The sequence below is a fragment of the Caloenas nicobarica genome, chromosome 3 (genome assembly GCF_036013445.1).
Source record: "Caloenas nicobarica isolate bCalNic1 chromosome 3, bCalNic1.hap1, whole genome shotgun sequence".
Taxonomy (NCBI): Eukaryota; Metazoa; Chordata; class Aves; order Columbiformes; family Columbidae; genus Caloenas; species Caloenas nicobarica.
The window spans coordinates 8,127,607-8,143,630 of record NC_088247.1 but is presented as its reverse complement, the minus strand read 5'-3'; the positions used below and the strand labels follow the sequence as shown (position 1 = coordinate 8,143,630).

Below are 16,024 nucleotides of genomic sequence, written 5' to 3'. Positions count from 1 at the left end.
CCGGCGCTGACGGGCGGGGGGAGGCACGTGACCTGAGTGGCCACCCCGCCCATGGCCACGCCCCCTCTCCCTATGGCCCCGCCCCCGGGACCGGCCCGCGCGGCCGCCTCAGCGCAGGGGGCGGGGTCACGGTGTCCGCGGGCCCTGGGGCTGCTCGTCCCGGCGGCCCCGGCGGGAAAGGTCCGCTGCGGTGTGTGCCGGGCCCGGCAGCCGCCTCAGCGCCTCAGGAAGGGGAGGCGGAGGTTCCTGTTAGAGAGCAGTGCAGGGGAAAGGGACCTGGGGGTCCTGGGGGACAGCAGGATGACCATGAGCCAGCACTGGGCCCTTGTGGCCAGGAAGGCCAATGGGACCTGGGGAGGATTAGAAGGGGGGCGGTTAGTAGGTCAGAGAGGTTCTCCTGCCCCTCTTCTCTGCCCTGGTGAGACCTCATCTGGAATATTGTGTCCAGTTCTGGGCCCCTCAGTTCAGGAAGGACAGGGAACTGCTGGAGAGAGTCCAGCGCAGGGCAATGAAGATGCTGAAGGGAGTGGAGCATCTCCCGTGTGAGGAAAGGCTGAGGAGCTGGGGCTCTTCAGCTTGGAGAAGAGGAGACTGAGGGGTGACCTCATTAATGTTTATAAATATATAAAGGGTGAGTGTCACGAGGATGGAGCCAGGCTCTTCTCGGTGACAACCAATGATAGGACAAGGGGCAATGGGTTCAAACTGGAACACAAGAGGTTCCACTTAAATATGAGAAGAAACTTCTCTTCTGTCAGGGTGACAGACACTGGACCAGGCTGCCCAGGGAGGTTGTGGAGTCTCCTTCTCTGGAGACATTCCAACCCGCCTGGACACCTTCCTGTGTAACCTCATCTGGGTGTTCCTGCTCCGGTGGGGGGATTGGACTGGATGATCTTTCGAGGTCCCTTTCAATCCCTAACATTCTGTGATTCTGTGATTCTGTGGTTCCTGTCAGGCTGGGGTGGCAGGAGCTCTGGAGAGCGGGAATGGGACCAGGAGCCAGGACTGGCAGTCGGTGCCCAGCAGTTTTCTCCTGCACGGAGGAGCACTGGGCAGCGTTTTGTTTATGTTTTCAAGACACAGTGCGAGAGCTGCAACGTGAACCTTTTTATTAGGACAAGAGAAAACGGCGTCAGGTTGCACCAGGGGAGGTTCAGATTGGATATTAGGAGACATTTCCTCACAGAAAGGGTTGTCAGGCATTGGAACAGGCTGCCCGGGGAAGTGGTGGAGTCACCATCCCTGGAGGGGTTTAAACGATGTGGAGATGAGGTTCTTGGGGACATGGTTTAGTGCCAGAGTTGGGTTATGGTTGGACTCAATGATGTTACAGGTCTCTTCCAACCAAAATCATTCTATGATTAACACGCCCTGTAAGGCTTTGCTGTACCCCTCATTTTTGGCATCCTCCCACAATAAATCATTCCGGATTTGGAAGAAGAATAGGCAGATTCTCTGCTTGTCAAACACCGCTAACAATTCCGTCCCTCAATCAACCACACCAGTAGGTCTTTCTTTAAGATGAAGCAGGCATTTCAATGACAATTTTGCCAATATTCTTGTTTTCTTCCATGACCCTGTGTGCCTCTGCGATCTCGTGCAGAGAGTAAACGCTGTCGACAAATGGTTGGAGAGGAGGGGAGGTTCCTTCAGAAAAATGCGGCAGCACCTCTTCTGTGAAGGCTTTCACCAGCCGTTCCTTATACTGAACAAAACATGAAAGCATTTGGAAGATTATTTGCAATCATTTCATTCACAGAGGTATCTCTTAGCACAGCATACACAATATGCACATTTCTCAAAGAGACACTTTCTGACATTCTTATAGTGAGACAGACATGTAAACAGGTGTAAACTACAAACAAAAATAAAACTTTTAGATTAATTAGATTTTAATGGAATGAAATTGTCCAAAACAAGTGGTATAAGCTCAGTGCAGAACCGTTAAACTGACAAAGTTATTGAGAACAGTATGTATTAAACCATGGACAGAATCTATCCTGGGAGTCTGCACTGCTGTCTTTTACTGCAATATCTGAGAATTTTCCACATAGAGTGAGTTTCCCTTGGTAACTTCTGGACATTCAAAGGGCCTCAGTGTCTACTTTGAAAAACAATCTAATAGTGGTTTTTCTTCCCCACCCCACTCCAACTTGATCAAGTTGCCTGATCGCTTGAGTTTTGGGTATCATTCCTCTGATTCAGTAGTTCTAAAACGCAGGCATTCGAGAAAAATAGAAAAGGGAAACGATATCTTAATTTTGCAATATTTTCCAAAGGATGTAGTAACACTTCAAGGTGGTGCTTTTTTGGTAAGAGTGTGTTAGATTCTGCTTTCACACTGCTATCAAGGCTCTCAAAACTATCATTAATTTTAAGATCAAAGTGTATACACTGCTGATGGCTGTTACTTACCTCTTTGTCTCGTGATCGCAACAGACTTGTATGGATGCTCACTCTTTTGGAAAGCAGCCTGGCAAACAAATCTCCATGTACTTCACCTCCACTCAGCAGTCCATAAACAATCCACCGGCCGTCAGTGCTCAGACAGTTGAGATTCTTCTCCCAGTATGAGCCACCAACGCAATCTAAAATCAGATCTACTCCGGAACCTCACACAGAGACAGAAAAGATTGCAGCAAGGTAGTTGAGCTGTGTTAAAGGCAGGATCGTTTCAGGCAAAACTAAAACTGTGGGTTTTATACGTACAGGATCAATCCTGCAATTCTTATTTAAATATTTCTACTGAAATTAAGAATTGCCAAAATGATTTGTCAGGAATTCCAGAATCAGGCACCAAAAAAAAAAAATCATTGTAGATATCCAGATGCAGACTCCATCGTAAACCATCCCAAATGCTTAGCAAAACTATTTCTTTCTAACAGTAAGAGAACTAAGTTTTGTTCCCATATTCGAACGCTTAGAAAGCCAAGTATGAGGGTTTGGTCTCATGGTTCTTTGTGGAGGCACCAATAACACAGGCACAATATTTATGCCCCAAATGAATGTAAAGCCAAAGAAAACAAACCATGCAGAAAACAAGCATAATTAAACTAAGGAAAAATAGATTTTGGGGCTGGACAAGATGTCAGGTTGTGCTAACAGGGTCATTGCTTTCTTCACCGACTAAGGTGACAGTTAAAACTGTGTATATGTACATACACATTAGGAGGTACACACTCCAACTCTGACAGTGTCTTTCACATGGAGATTCTCACCTTGGGTGAACGCCAAGACCTTTTCACTAAAATCTTCGTTCTTGTAGTTGAACCCTGCAGCTGCTCCGGCATTCGCTGTTGCTTTCAGTTTCTCTTGAGTCCCTGCTGTCACGATGGGAATCGCTTTTGCCAGCCTCACCAGCTGAACAGCCGCCAGGCCAACTCCGCTCGCTCCAGCGTGGATCAACACTCGCTCGCCCTCCTGTACTTTACCTGAAGGAGGACATAAGGGAAGCGTCACCTTTTTGGCATCGCCTTCGAATTAAAACATGATCGGGGTGGAAAATCCTGAAGAGGAAGCTGAAAGAGATGCCCTTGAGTGGGCTTTGTTTACATCTCCGTATCCTCCATAAAAGAAATAAATCCAGAACTAACACAGCTCACAATGTAATGACCAGACTCTATTTTACTGACTTCAGTGGGGTGACTTGAGCTTGGCTCTGTCCAGTTCTGGGCACCCGTGACCAAGCTGCTTCGGGGAGTGCAGTCAGCATTTTTATACCAACCAAAAACACACTCAGAGGATGTTCATACTGAGAAATCAGACACTTGGCAACAGAGAAATGCCAGAAGTGCTGGGTAATGTTCAGGACCAGTTCTACCTATCATTTTGCCATCTACCAGTTGCCCTAAACATATTTGTGTTCCACTGATTGCTACTGGAATTGAGGCACCCAGAAACATGGTCCTTATTGACTACAGATCCCCAGGAAGCAACAGTGGTGCAGTAACTTCAGTGAGAAAAGTTACTTGTTCGTAGCTCCTGTTCTTTAGAGAAGCTTTTAGATGCTACTGCTGAAGAGAGTAGAAGAAGGATATTTGTCAACTGAGGAAAACCCTGGCAAATGCTAATGTTAGTGCCTCTGTAGCACATTTTTAGAATTAAGAGTGTGAGCTTATGTCTGTTTTAAATCAGCTCAGAGGGGATTTTACCAACAATTCATGTCTCTGTGAAACAAGGTACAAGAAAGTATTGTCTACTGTAGATCCAGACAGTGGGAAAGTTCCTGATATGCTCACGCCTGCTGCAAAGCCAAATCTTTAGAAGTAGGATGCATTTTCAGTTGTTTGGAGAACACGTACGTTATTTCAGGGTTTAGGCTGAATGGAAATTGCCAGTCAAGCTGAGAAATATAGACTAAAAGAAAACTGACCATCTTCCCATATCCTTCCTTGTAAATATGCAATGGCAGACTAAGTTGTGACTGGGGAGGTGTGGTCAATATTTCGGGATTTGGGTCTGGCATACCGGATTTGGACCGGTGACAGAGAAAGAGCTCCTCAAAGGCCAACAGCATTCAGATGGAGGCAACAAAGAGAGGACTTCATAGCAGAAAGGAAGACGAGCAGTTTTGGTGAGATAGATTCGCAAATACACCTCTCACCTACAAAATGCAGCAACTGGAAGGCTGTTAGCCAGGCTTCGGGGATGGCTGCAGCCTGAATAAATGTCATACCCCTGGGAACTGGCATCAGGTGGCCTTCGGGTGCTGCGACATATTCTGCCTGGCCACCGCCGGAGAGCAAAGCCATCACTGCATCGCCGATCTTCCACTGGCCCTTGCAGCCGGGTCCGAGCCCAACCACACTCCCAGCTGCTTCTAAGCCTAAAATATCACTTGCTTCTTTGGGGGGAGGATATTTCCCTCTCCTCTAAAACAAAAGAAAAAAAGAGGGCAAAGGAGGAAAAGCCACATGTCAATGACTGTAATGACCTACAATAAGTTCCTATTTATTTAATCCTGATTTCACACTGTGCAGATGTTGCAGTAATTTGAGGATCTTCTATCCTCTGGCAACACTTCTTGTTTCCTAATTATGTTTTATACTTAAAACTCTGTGTGCAAATTCAATTTCTAGTGAGTGCCCTTTGTGCAGGCCAATCCGTGCTGGGGAGGTATTATGACCTCCAGTTGCAGAGCGTGGCTTTCAGCTCAAATTAAAGCAGCTCAGACTTAACAATTTGGAAGTGATTTTTCCACACTGGAATTGAGCCAGTAGAACACCTCATGTTTATCTCAAATGCCCAGAAAATGGTCTAAGCATCTAGAAAGACCAGAGGTTTTTGGTTTTATATATTTTCTTGAAAGGCCACTGCCTTTCCACGCCACGCCAGCATTGCAGTGACTCAGATTAAAATATTTACCTGCTGAATCAACAGACACCTCTTCTTTCAGCCCTATGAACTCTCCCATCCAAATGCTCGCTAGGTCCAATCTCCTTTAACTCTTCAGATTTGTCAAGACTTCAGACAGGGGCTTGAAAAATTAAGTGTTGTTTTCGGGTGCATAAATCAGCTTAACATACCTGGAGTAAATCAGCCCTATTCAGAGCGCTGGCAGAGACCTTCACAAGAACTTCTCCTTCTCCTGGATGTGGTTTTATCACTTCTTTCACATAGAGATTTTCTGGGCCTCCTGGGCAATCGAAATAGGCTGCCAACATTTTATCTGAAAACCAAACCAAAACAAAACCCAGCGTGAATGCAGGCAGCTGGAAAATCTCAGTAAGCAGTAACCACAGCTCCACAGAGTCCACTCTGCAGAAGGACAACACAAACTGGAACACAGTTTGAAGGTAGAAGAGGGGAAGGGCTGCCAGAGAAAGCTGAGGAGTTATAATGCAGTGAAATACATTAAAATTGAGATACATCATTGCAAAAGCCATTTGACAAAGCACAAAGATCACATTGCGTTAAGTTATAGGCCCTAACCCTGCACAAAGTCATGTGTGGATCCAGCAGCACTGACCTCCCATCCACCTGAACTGTAAAAGGTCAAAATAAAATCCTTTACTCGCGAGTTCCTGCACGATTAGGGCCCCAGTGCTCACCTGACTAAAGGACACAGGCTCTTAAAATAGGAGACACAAATGGGATTTTAAAACCCTCAGCAGAAAGAGCCTTTATTTGACACATCGAAAACCATGTAAGTGCTGCCTTATGATTCAGCCCATAGATGGCAACTTGAAGATACACAAAGGCACAATGGCGAATGAAATATAACAAATTATTCTTTTAATTCCTGTTTATTTCCCTTGCCAGAGCAAGTGATTCCTGTGTGCCCAATTCTGCTGCTGCCGGAGTCTTTCAAGTAACTCCTAAGTCGCTGTTCCTGCGTTCCTTGCTTTTTGGCACCAACAGTTGTTGAGATGTGCTGGGATATCAAACCTCCTCCCTCGTGGCAAAATCAAAACTGGAGCAGCCTTCCCTCTGCCCCTCGTGTGCTGGCTGGAAGGAAATGAGAAGAAGAGAGAATCCCAACAGGAACAACCGTGTATTTTCCCGAGAGCTGGTACTATACTGAATGCAGTTTAGGGATGCCACTTGAAAATGTGTGCAGGGTGGGCTGCATGCCAGAGCCTCTTCAGGTAAACGCCATTGTGTGCCAGACCACCATGCCCCCTGTAAAAAACACTTGCTTTGTGATATCTGCATGGAAAAAGCTAAATACGTATTTTATTATTAGCTGTAAGACTGCAAATGTGGAATGATAAACACCTTGAAATCCCCAGAATGTAAATCTCCACGGGGTGGTGCTCTATGGCTATTTTGCAGTGAATAAACGCTTCCAATTGTTTGTGTAAAATGTAACCTAAAGGCTTTTCTTGCTGAGGCTGGCTGTCTATTTGTTCTTTTCAGTGGAACCATTTAATCCAGGCCCACAAAATTTGTCTGTATTAACACAAAAATGGGAAGTCCACCAGATACCACCCCATGACAGATGCTTCTGCTCTTCTAATCTGTCCAAATTTAGTCAATTAAAAATAAGACACTAAATAAGCTTTTATGCCTTCTCCAACACAGTTCACTAGCCTGCATTTTTATAAATGCTTTTCTTTGTTGCTAAAAGCAGACCCACAGAAATATTTTTTAAAAAATATACTGAAAATCCGAATACCTACATTGCTTTCAAATGCACGGAAAACCACACGAGTTGAAAACCCAAATTTCCAACTAAATGCAACAACTTCAAACTGTCAGATCCCACAGCAGTGACCCAAAATAACAATTTAAAGAAGTTATGTGGTTCCGAGCACAAGTGGTGACTCACTGTTTTCCTGTAAAGAAGGGAGGACGTTCTCTGCACCGGAACAAACCCAGTTTGTCCCCGGGATCAGGGTCTGATCCCAGTTCCTGCTCTCCCAGCTGTGCCCTTGCTCTCAGCCATTCCCCAGCACGTCAAGGGGTGGAACAGGACAAGGTTGTGTTTCACTTTGGAGGAAAAGACACGAGTAGAATCAGAAATATTAGTACATCTCACTGTTATTTCTACCTGCGGATCGAGTTGATTCTGCAGATTGAGCCATAAATCTGCTTTCCCCTTCGGCGCTGAGGTCAAGATCCGCCGCTCCCCCCAGCAAATGGGGAGGTTTGCGCTGATGCCTTTGCTGTGCGAACTCGCTGGATGCGTGCGGGTTTGTTTGTTCTGGGGCAGAGCAGTGAACTGCTGCTTTGATCGCTGAACTCTGAGCAGCACGGACCAGATTTACCTAAATTGCATTAAGAGCACATGAGCTGTGACAGTCCTTACGCTGTATATCCACCGAGGAGGCTTCGTTGTGCTCTCGTTCCTGTAAAAGTCAATGTCCGAAGTTTACAGGTTCACGCCTGTCAGCCCGGTGCATTTCTACCTGATATTTTAGCTGCCTGGTCTCACTCTTGTTGAGTTTTACAGTATCCCCCAGAGGGAGAAGGATCAGATCATGCCTTTTGCCATGTCCTAGTCACCAGCTCTTGGGTATTTGAGAGTTGTCAAGGAATAGAACTGACACTTCAGAGTATTTAAAAATGATAAATCAGATGTCTGTCCATGTGCGGGGTTCTGTGGATTTTTTTTCCTAATGATTTTGAGATTTTTTGGATTCAGGCTTTTAAACTCTTCTTTGAAACTAAACTACTTTAGAACAAAATATAGCTAAAAATTCTTTTGTTCTCATATGACCCAAAGAGCTAATGATTTATTTTTTTCTGCAGATGAAAAGATCATGGAGTCTGGCTTTCTTGAGACCGCTCTTCACCTGGTGATGTAGGCAGAACCTCAGCTGCCCCTGTACAGCAATGACTTCATTCAAATGTGGATTCTTTGATGTCTCACAGTACACACAGTCTGATTCAAGCCTGGTAGTAATGTTGTCCCTCCTCCCTAGTCCTCACAGAACTTTGCAATCCACTACAATTTAAAATAACTTTCCATAGCAGTCAATGACAATGCAAATTGATGTGTTAAAAAAATGTGTTTTATTTGTAGTATTGAAAGATGTAAAGGACAATCTGAAAATCTGTTAATGTAACAATTTCCCTTGTCTCTTGGGTCTGTGATGCTACATGTAACTTCTGTGAGAGAAGTTCCTTTGCTTAGAGAGACTAATAATTTTCTTATCTGAAAACAGGCTAAAAGACAACATAAAAAAGATTAAGCAAAACATCTTACACTAAATCTTGAAGACATTGCTTTCTATTCAGTTAAGAAACTTAAATAATAGATACATGGGGTAGTCCTCTTATGAGCAGAGAGCCCTCGAGTGGTCTTGAAAAAACAGCTGGAATGTTTTAAAGCAGTAGTTTCTTGTTTAAACTGGATAATCCTTCAAACTAATGTATTTCCTTCTGAGTGGTCCTTCTGAGGTTGATGAAGTTCAAATTTTCTGCTGATTCAGCGACCTTCCTCTCTAAAGAAGTCCGCTACAATATAATAACACAAGGAAATCAATCAATCAAGCAAACACAACCCCAAACAACAAACAAATGAACAAACAAAACCACAAGATTAAAATCATATACAGAATTGCTGTAATGGAGATGCTTTTTTTCAAGTTCAAATCCACCTCAGACTACACTGTACTTGAAAGAATACAGCTGTATTTCTAGCTGAAAATTAAAAATACTAACACCCGTATTCATTAGGTATTACTTGTTTTAAAGAATAAACACTTGAGGACTTTAAATCATTTTCAGAAATCTCTCGTAACATGTGAAGAGAAACTTCCATTTTCTTTTTGCAAAGAAACCATCCAGAACAGCAAGAATAAAAAAAGAAAGAAAGAAAGAAAGAAAAAAGAATAAAAAAACTTCAGAAAATACAAATTGTCAAAACTGCTGCATAGGTGGCCCTGGAAACACTTAGACCTCAGACTACTCAGGAACAGTGGCCAAATAAGGATAATGTGACTGTTTGCAAGACCAAATAACTTGTGTGCTAATTGTTATAGGATTTTGCAAGTGTTGGAATTTTTTGCAATCTCCATATTTTACACTTTCTGCCTTCATCCCCTGGCAGCAAAGAAGCTGGTATCAACTCTGAAATGGCTTCTGAATTTATTTCTGAGCCAGTGGGACAGACTTGGGGTTAAATAACACAATGGCACCTTTTGGATTTGCTTGAGCTGCACTGGTAGTATGGCAGAAAAAGACTACGACGGAGCTAGTCCGAAGTTACCTGGAAATCTAAGGCCCAGTTCTTAGATTTAGTAAATCTCATTAATGCTGCCCTAGATGGAAGCAATCACTTGAAAAGATTCCTGACCTGTCAGGACCATTCTGGTTCGGTGGTATTTCATACCTGTTTTGTCTCAGTAATGAAAATCTCGTATTGATTCTCTCAGTAGACTTAATCCACTGGACATCCTTGAGGTTACTGCTTGAAATTCTTTGTCCTGACCTTATGTCAAATGTTACCCGGACGGGAGATCTCTTTGTTCCTCAGTTCATAGCCCAGCACATAAATGTCCCCCAAAATTCATGTAATTGTTATTGTGCTGGCCATACACATCAGTGACAAGACCTATAATACTTAATCTCTAACAGAGCCATCACAGCTCCTAAATACAAACAGGGATGAGGCAGAATCATATCTGGAGCACAAGAAAATCACAGCTCTCTAGGCAGCGTGGTGCTGGTACGATGGTTTTGTGCTCAACAATGGCCAAGAACAACAGAAAGCAGAACATAACATAAAGCAGCCTGGGGTTGCTCTGCTAGTTGAGACTGAAATGAATATAGGAAAGATCCAAAAACCATGGGCAATCCACTTCCCTCTTCTCCTGGCCTGTCTGCAGTCAGATATGATCTGGTTACACAGAGTGTGAAGAAGCAGAGAGGCTGCAGTGGAGGCCAAGCACAGATGCACCAGCCAACAACCAGGCTTCTGAGGGTCCAGCAGGCAAGTTTGTTTTAAAACCTGCATTATAGCCTCTAAAATCCTGTTCTTGATTGTAGCTTTTTGAATTACAAAAGCCTTTTGAAAAAGGTCTGATGTAAATTTTTTTAGTGAGAGTCTTATAGCTCTCTCCAGACTAAACAGCTTATGCCCCAAACCACAAATTAATTCCACTTACTTTTAGGCATCTAAACAAGGAACAAAAGCTAGGAGCACAGTGGGCCTACAATTTAATTCCTGTTTAGTGACAGGGGAGGGGCATATCCATAGGTTAAGTTGGACCTTATTGCTCTACAAAATACTCCTTAGAAATACCCTTGAGATTCCTTAGAAACTCCTTAGAATTACCTCTATGGTGGAAATCAGAGCTATTCTGGGAATTTGCTCTTGTGCATTTTATCCATTTGGATGATGCGATAAAATGATCGTATCCTTGATATGGAGTCAGCCATGTATTACATCAATAAGATGTATAACTCTGTTATTTATCTCCCAGAGCAAGGACAGTGAAGAGTGGTTAATCCTTGCCAACACCTCACACAAAAGGAAAGCTACGTTTGACGTGCAATCAGGATTCTGCAGCTGATCTGCAAAGGGCTGGGGTTTGTAATATTCCCTAGCGGGGTATAAAGAGATGTTAACACTAAGTTTTTAAAACACTGAGCCTAAGAGAGAGGAACTTAAGAGTACTCACACAAAGGAAACTTGGGCAGGAGAGGGAAGGAAATGGGCAAATGTGTTAGAGAAGAGGTGCTTTCTTACTGTGAGATGAGGAAATTACCTTCGTGATGTCTCAAGATTCACATGCAGGAAAAAAGACTCAAGGTTTCTTCTAGAGACTAGGCTTTCTGGCTCATGTGTCATTGAAGAATTGGACCGTAAAGCAGAGTATCAAAGCTGATGCTCTACAAAAGTGTGCTTAAGACCTCAGCATCAGGCAGATGAGGTCAAGAAAATGTGACTGCCAGGTCCCATTTTATTGAAGGGTAACTGCAGAAAACGTGTGCGAGAATGGCCCGGGAAAGGGGGTTTGGCAACCTGTTCATACTCACATAGAGGCTTTGGAGCATAGTGGGAGGTGATATCTGGAGAGGGTTTAGCTGTGGAGCCATAAGCGTATCTGTGTTCAGATTTTCAGGATTTGGTAGTTCATCAGATTAATTTTTTAAGCTATTGACAAGGGTGGAGCTAATCCAGGAGACACCAGCACTCAGGCACATAGATACAGGCGTTTCTCTTACCCAGTTTCTCCACAGCTTCCACGCAGACACTGGGATACATGTCCCCTTTGTAAGTAGCAACCAGGATGAAAGTCTTTGTCTTCACAACTATCAGTCCTCTGTCTGGCTAGATAAGATGGAAAAGCAGGTTACAAGGTTTGAAAAAGTACAGAGGTATAGATATCACCTTACGATTCGGGCCAATTACAAGTATTTTCTTTGCCAATCTACCTGTTTTCTTGGTGAAAAAAGGCAAATACTGTCTCAAAGTCTAAGTCAGGACGCAGACAAACAGTGACTGCACATTCTGAAGACTGTTGGCTATTACAGCAGCTCAGTCAGATGCTTTTATTATATTGTCTATTCTCGTTTCCATTGATTAATGTGTTGTTGCACAGCATTTGGAAGGAATGTTATCCTAGTGCTCAATGTCACATGCAAACGCATTGATAAATGCAAATAACTAGTATTTACATGAAAGCATGCCCAGTGTTTTATGAGCCCTGCCTCCCCAAACAGTAATAAGGAATGGAAAAAGACATTACAAAGTGCTGTATTTTCCTGAATTGGGTTCCAAATTTAAGAGCTGCTCAGCCTGTTCTGCAAGTTGGATTTACTGGGGAGGGGAAGAATTGAGAAGACCTCAGTAACAACCAGTTGGATGTATTGACTTCAGATTGTGTGACTCAGCAGTAGTAACAAAATTCTGCGATCCTGAGCATGTCCTCGGTTCTGTTTCTGAATTTCATGGGTGAATTACTGAGGCTGGAGTCCCACAAGATGGGTCAGCTGTTGAACCAGGGCCTGCTCACCTGTGTCTCTTCTCCCTTCTCCAGTTACCTGCTCCCACTACTTTATTCTGGCCTGTGGACTTGCCAGGCCCTCCCATTAACCAATTAATTCATTAATGTGGCAAGAAACCAACCCAACAAAAAAATGAAGTGATAGTTTTTTGCCGCATTAGGGAGACAAACTGATTCAAAGGAGAATATGACAGGCTCTGCAGGTAGTGTTAGAGAGATGGATGGTGTTACCTATGAAATTTGTATTATACAGCTGACACCTTTTTGTATTCTGCATCTATTTCATTCCATACCTGCTGGAAAGGAGATATGGAGAGAGAGGAAAGGAAAGGAAAAAGGAAAGGAAAGGCCATGTGAAGTCTTTCTGCTTGTGTTACAGTATTCATATAACCAGGCAGCAAGGGAAGGAAGTAGGAAGCGTCCAGATTTCTCAGGACAGACACAGCTCTTGTCAACTTACATTTTGAAGATAGATGGAATGCTTATCTGCACGGACACATTTATAGCACTTCTCCTTGAAGAAGAGTCCTCCCCTTCTAACTTGCAGTAAGTTCTGGTGGAAAGCGTAGATAAGGTTTAAAGCATCGTCTGGTGGCACCTGTGTTAGTACAGCACAGTATTATGGACCAAAACCGTACCTCTTTGCAATGATGAACTGCTTTCCACTCTCCTGCTGTCTTTGATAGCTCACTTAAAATTACACTGGAAAAAAAACCCCTCTGCCTGGCCTTGATACTAGTTTCTGAACAGTCCACTATATTTCCAGTCTCATTTGAAACAATCTGCTTAGTCTGTGGTTACTGTGTAGTCCCATTACTCAGTGACACTTCTCTAGGTCAGCAATGAGCCCAGTGGCAACTGGACCCTCCTGCTGAAAAGCAACATAGGGTAGGATGCAGCCATCCCCAGGCTTGCACAGAGCTCACCTAAGGATGCCAATTTCATATATTCTTAGTGTAACTTTAGCAATTCCAGGAGACCAGATCATCACACCCCAGCGGAGCAGCGCACACAAGTCACAAATCTGTTCATGTCAATGAGCTCTTGGGCTCAGCATACGTGTAACTGGGTCACTGGTTTGGCAGATTTATATCCAGCTGGTTGGATGAGATGATCCAATGACCCCTTCTGGCCCGAAATTCCTTCAAGTCAGTGGAGCTGGTGATAATTTATACTGGTTGAGGACTTTGCTCTGGACCTCTGCCTGCAACTCACCTTGCTGAAGAACCAGCAGTCTGGCATCTCTAAAAGCTATGGTTTATATTAAGCATCATTTACATATTAAAGATGATGTCAGTATTACCTAGTGGACTGATGACTCTCTCTGCTGAGAATCTGTCCTCAGGGATGGGCAGGGTTAAGACAGGGTTCTGTCTTAACCAGAACTTCATCTTCTGAACACATTTTTCTGAGCATCCCAAGGGCGGCAATGTGCACCCATGGAAAAACTACCTGGAAATGTCTGAGAGCTGGTCTCATGGCGGTTAGGAGAGGAAGTGGTACCTTCCAACACAGCTGTGGTGTGGGGAGCATTTTTGAACTCCTAGAGAGTTCACAGACTGTGCCAGGGCACGCACATCAGTTTGCCATGTAATATGATATATTTAGTGGTAGAGTAAGGTTATGGTTGGACTCAATGATCCTGAGGGTCTCTTCCAACCAAAATTATTCTATGATTCTATGATACGACGAGAAGTGCTGTTATTCTCCTGTGTTTATCAGCTGATGGAGAATGAAAACAGATAAGCCACATCTATACCAGAAAATTTAAGGTGCCAGGGAGCAGTTCTGGGTTCTGTCAGAACAGTCCAGGTAGAGTTGTCCTGGGCCAGCAAGCAGTTTCCCCAAGAATTCCCAGTCACAGTTTGCAAAATGCGAATGGCCAGGACCACTCCCCAGGGACAACCTGGAACAGCTGCTCTGTGCTGGGGTCATTCCACACCAGCAGGTCTCGGTGCTGGAGAATGGACCTACCTACATCTCTGCTTTACTGGTGGAATCATTGCGCAAAGTGGTTAAAAGTGGTTAAAAAAGGGCTCCTTGAAAATGCCAGTTAAATGGCATCTTTCTTCCAAAAATCAAAGATGAGAAATCAGCAATCAGTTTCACCAGTTAAGTCTCTCAACAAAGCAGCGGGGCTGTACCCATGTACCTCAGGCTCCAAGGCTGAAATAAATAAGTGTATTTAGCGGAGCACAGCACTCCCTGCCATTATCACTACTTTGTGCTCTGGATTCCTGGCATTTCTGCCTCTGCTGTCACTTCCCAGGACGCTCTTTGGTCTCTTACAGTAAAGCCAGAGGTTGATGCACAGACTTTTTGTTGCTTTATGTCGATGATAGCTGCGTTTTCCACATGCTTTGTTCTGAGAAGAGCATCATTCAGCAAAGCCTGAAGTTCGTTCATTCTCCTTCTGTTCTGTAAAAAGAAATAGATGTTTAAATGTTCATTCCCCCTTCCCTTTTATGTTGGAAACCAGATCTTCCTCCAAGTGGTATTTAGGAGTTTTGGAAGAAGTAACACAGATAAGCAAAATAAAGTAAAAACCCTAAAAACAAGACAGCAGAAGAACAGACCAGCAGGAAGACAAACACCTTTACCAGAGAGGCCATAAAGTCCAATTACATTTTTATAGTCTAAGTATTTCAGGGTTCTTTTTTTCCCTGGCATTTAATTTTCCACTCACTGAGGAAATAATCCAGGGTGAAAACACTAAGAAATCAGATAAAACTTGCTACAACCAGCAGATCAGAGCAGAAACAGGGGGCTGAGGGTGGTTTCTAGGCCAAGCTTAACCCAAAACAAAAATTATTTTCTTAAACGATCAGGATTAACACGATTATTGTTAGACCTCGGGTCAGCGCGTCACTACTGAAGTGCTGCTTGGGAATAAATCTCACATTTCTTGCACGTGATGATGTTTCTGATTGTCTGCATAAGCAGCAAGAAGAAAAGTTAGATGCTGATTAAATCTTCAGAGAATTGCCAATAGGATTCTGTTCGTGCCATTGTGTTCAAATCATAATGAATTAGTAGGAAAGCAGGATTTCGTTATCACTAGGGTGCAGCCGTATCATACATCAGATTTAAATTTCTGCTTTGGTTTAACAAAGTCAGTATTACACGATAACATACGGAATCTTATAGTAGAATTTAGTAAACTAACTCTGGATAAACCTCGCAGCTTTATTGCTACGTCATCCAGAGGGGTTTGTTTTACACGAGGGCGTTGGAAATGACATTAATATTGCAACTAGATAAAGCTATCAGGCCTGTCAGGCCGCGGCCACGGCGCCCCCTGAGGCGTCTCCATGGCAACCGGCACCCCAGGGAGCCCGACTGCGCCTGCGCGCCGCGCGTCCGGGTCCCGAACTACTACTCCCGGCATGCCTCGCTCAGGGAGCCATGCGCTGGGGGATGCTGGGAGTTGTAGTTTCTCTGTCTCTACCTCATGGATGGCGGAGAGGGCTCGGCTCGGCGCGGCTCGGCTCGGCGCGGCGCGGCTCGGCGCTTCTCTTCCTTTCGGGCTTGCCGCTGGTGGCGGCGCTGCCTCTCACCTGCCCCGGAGGCTGGCTGCCCTCGTTCCTGATTGGCTCGTTCACCAGGCGCGCCCTTTCTGATTG

The 16,024-nt window shown here is 44.2% G+C and overlaps 1 protein-coding gene across 1 annotated transcript; it reads right to left on the bottom strand.

The window, feature by feature from the left end:
• Positions 1-1,134: 1,134 nt before the first annotated feature.
• On the bottom strand, positions 1,135-14,841 carry TP53I3 (tumor protein p53 inducible protein 3). Its single transcript, XM_065632984.1, has 8 exons — positions 14,691-14,841; positions 12,862-12,999; positions 11,620-11,725; positions 5,529-5,671; positions 4,607-4,874; positions 3,222-3,434; positions 2,419-2,615; positions 1,135-1,708 (listed from the first exon to the last, which is right to left on the bottom strand). Exons 1-8 carry the CDS (start codon positions 14,805-14,807, stop codon positions 1,520-1,522), a joined length of 1,371 nt encoding a protein of 456 aa, XP_065489056.1. The 5' UTR covers positions 14,808-14,841; the 3' UTR covers positions 1,135-1,519.
• Between the last annotated feature and the right edge of the window lie 1,183 nt (positions 14,842-16,024).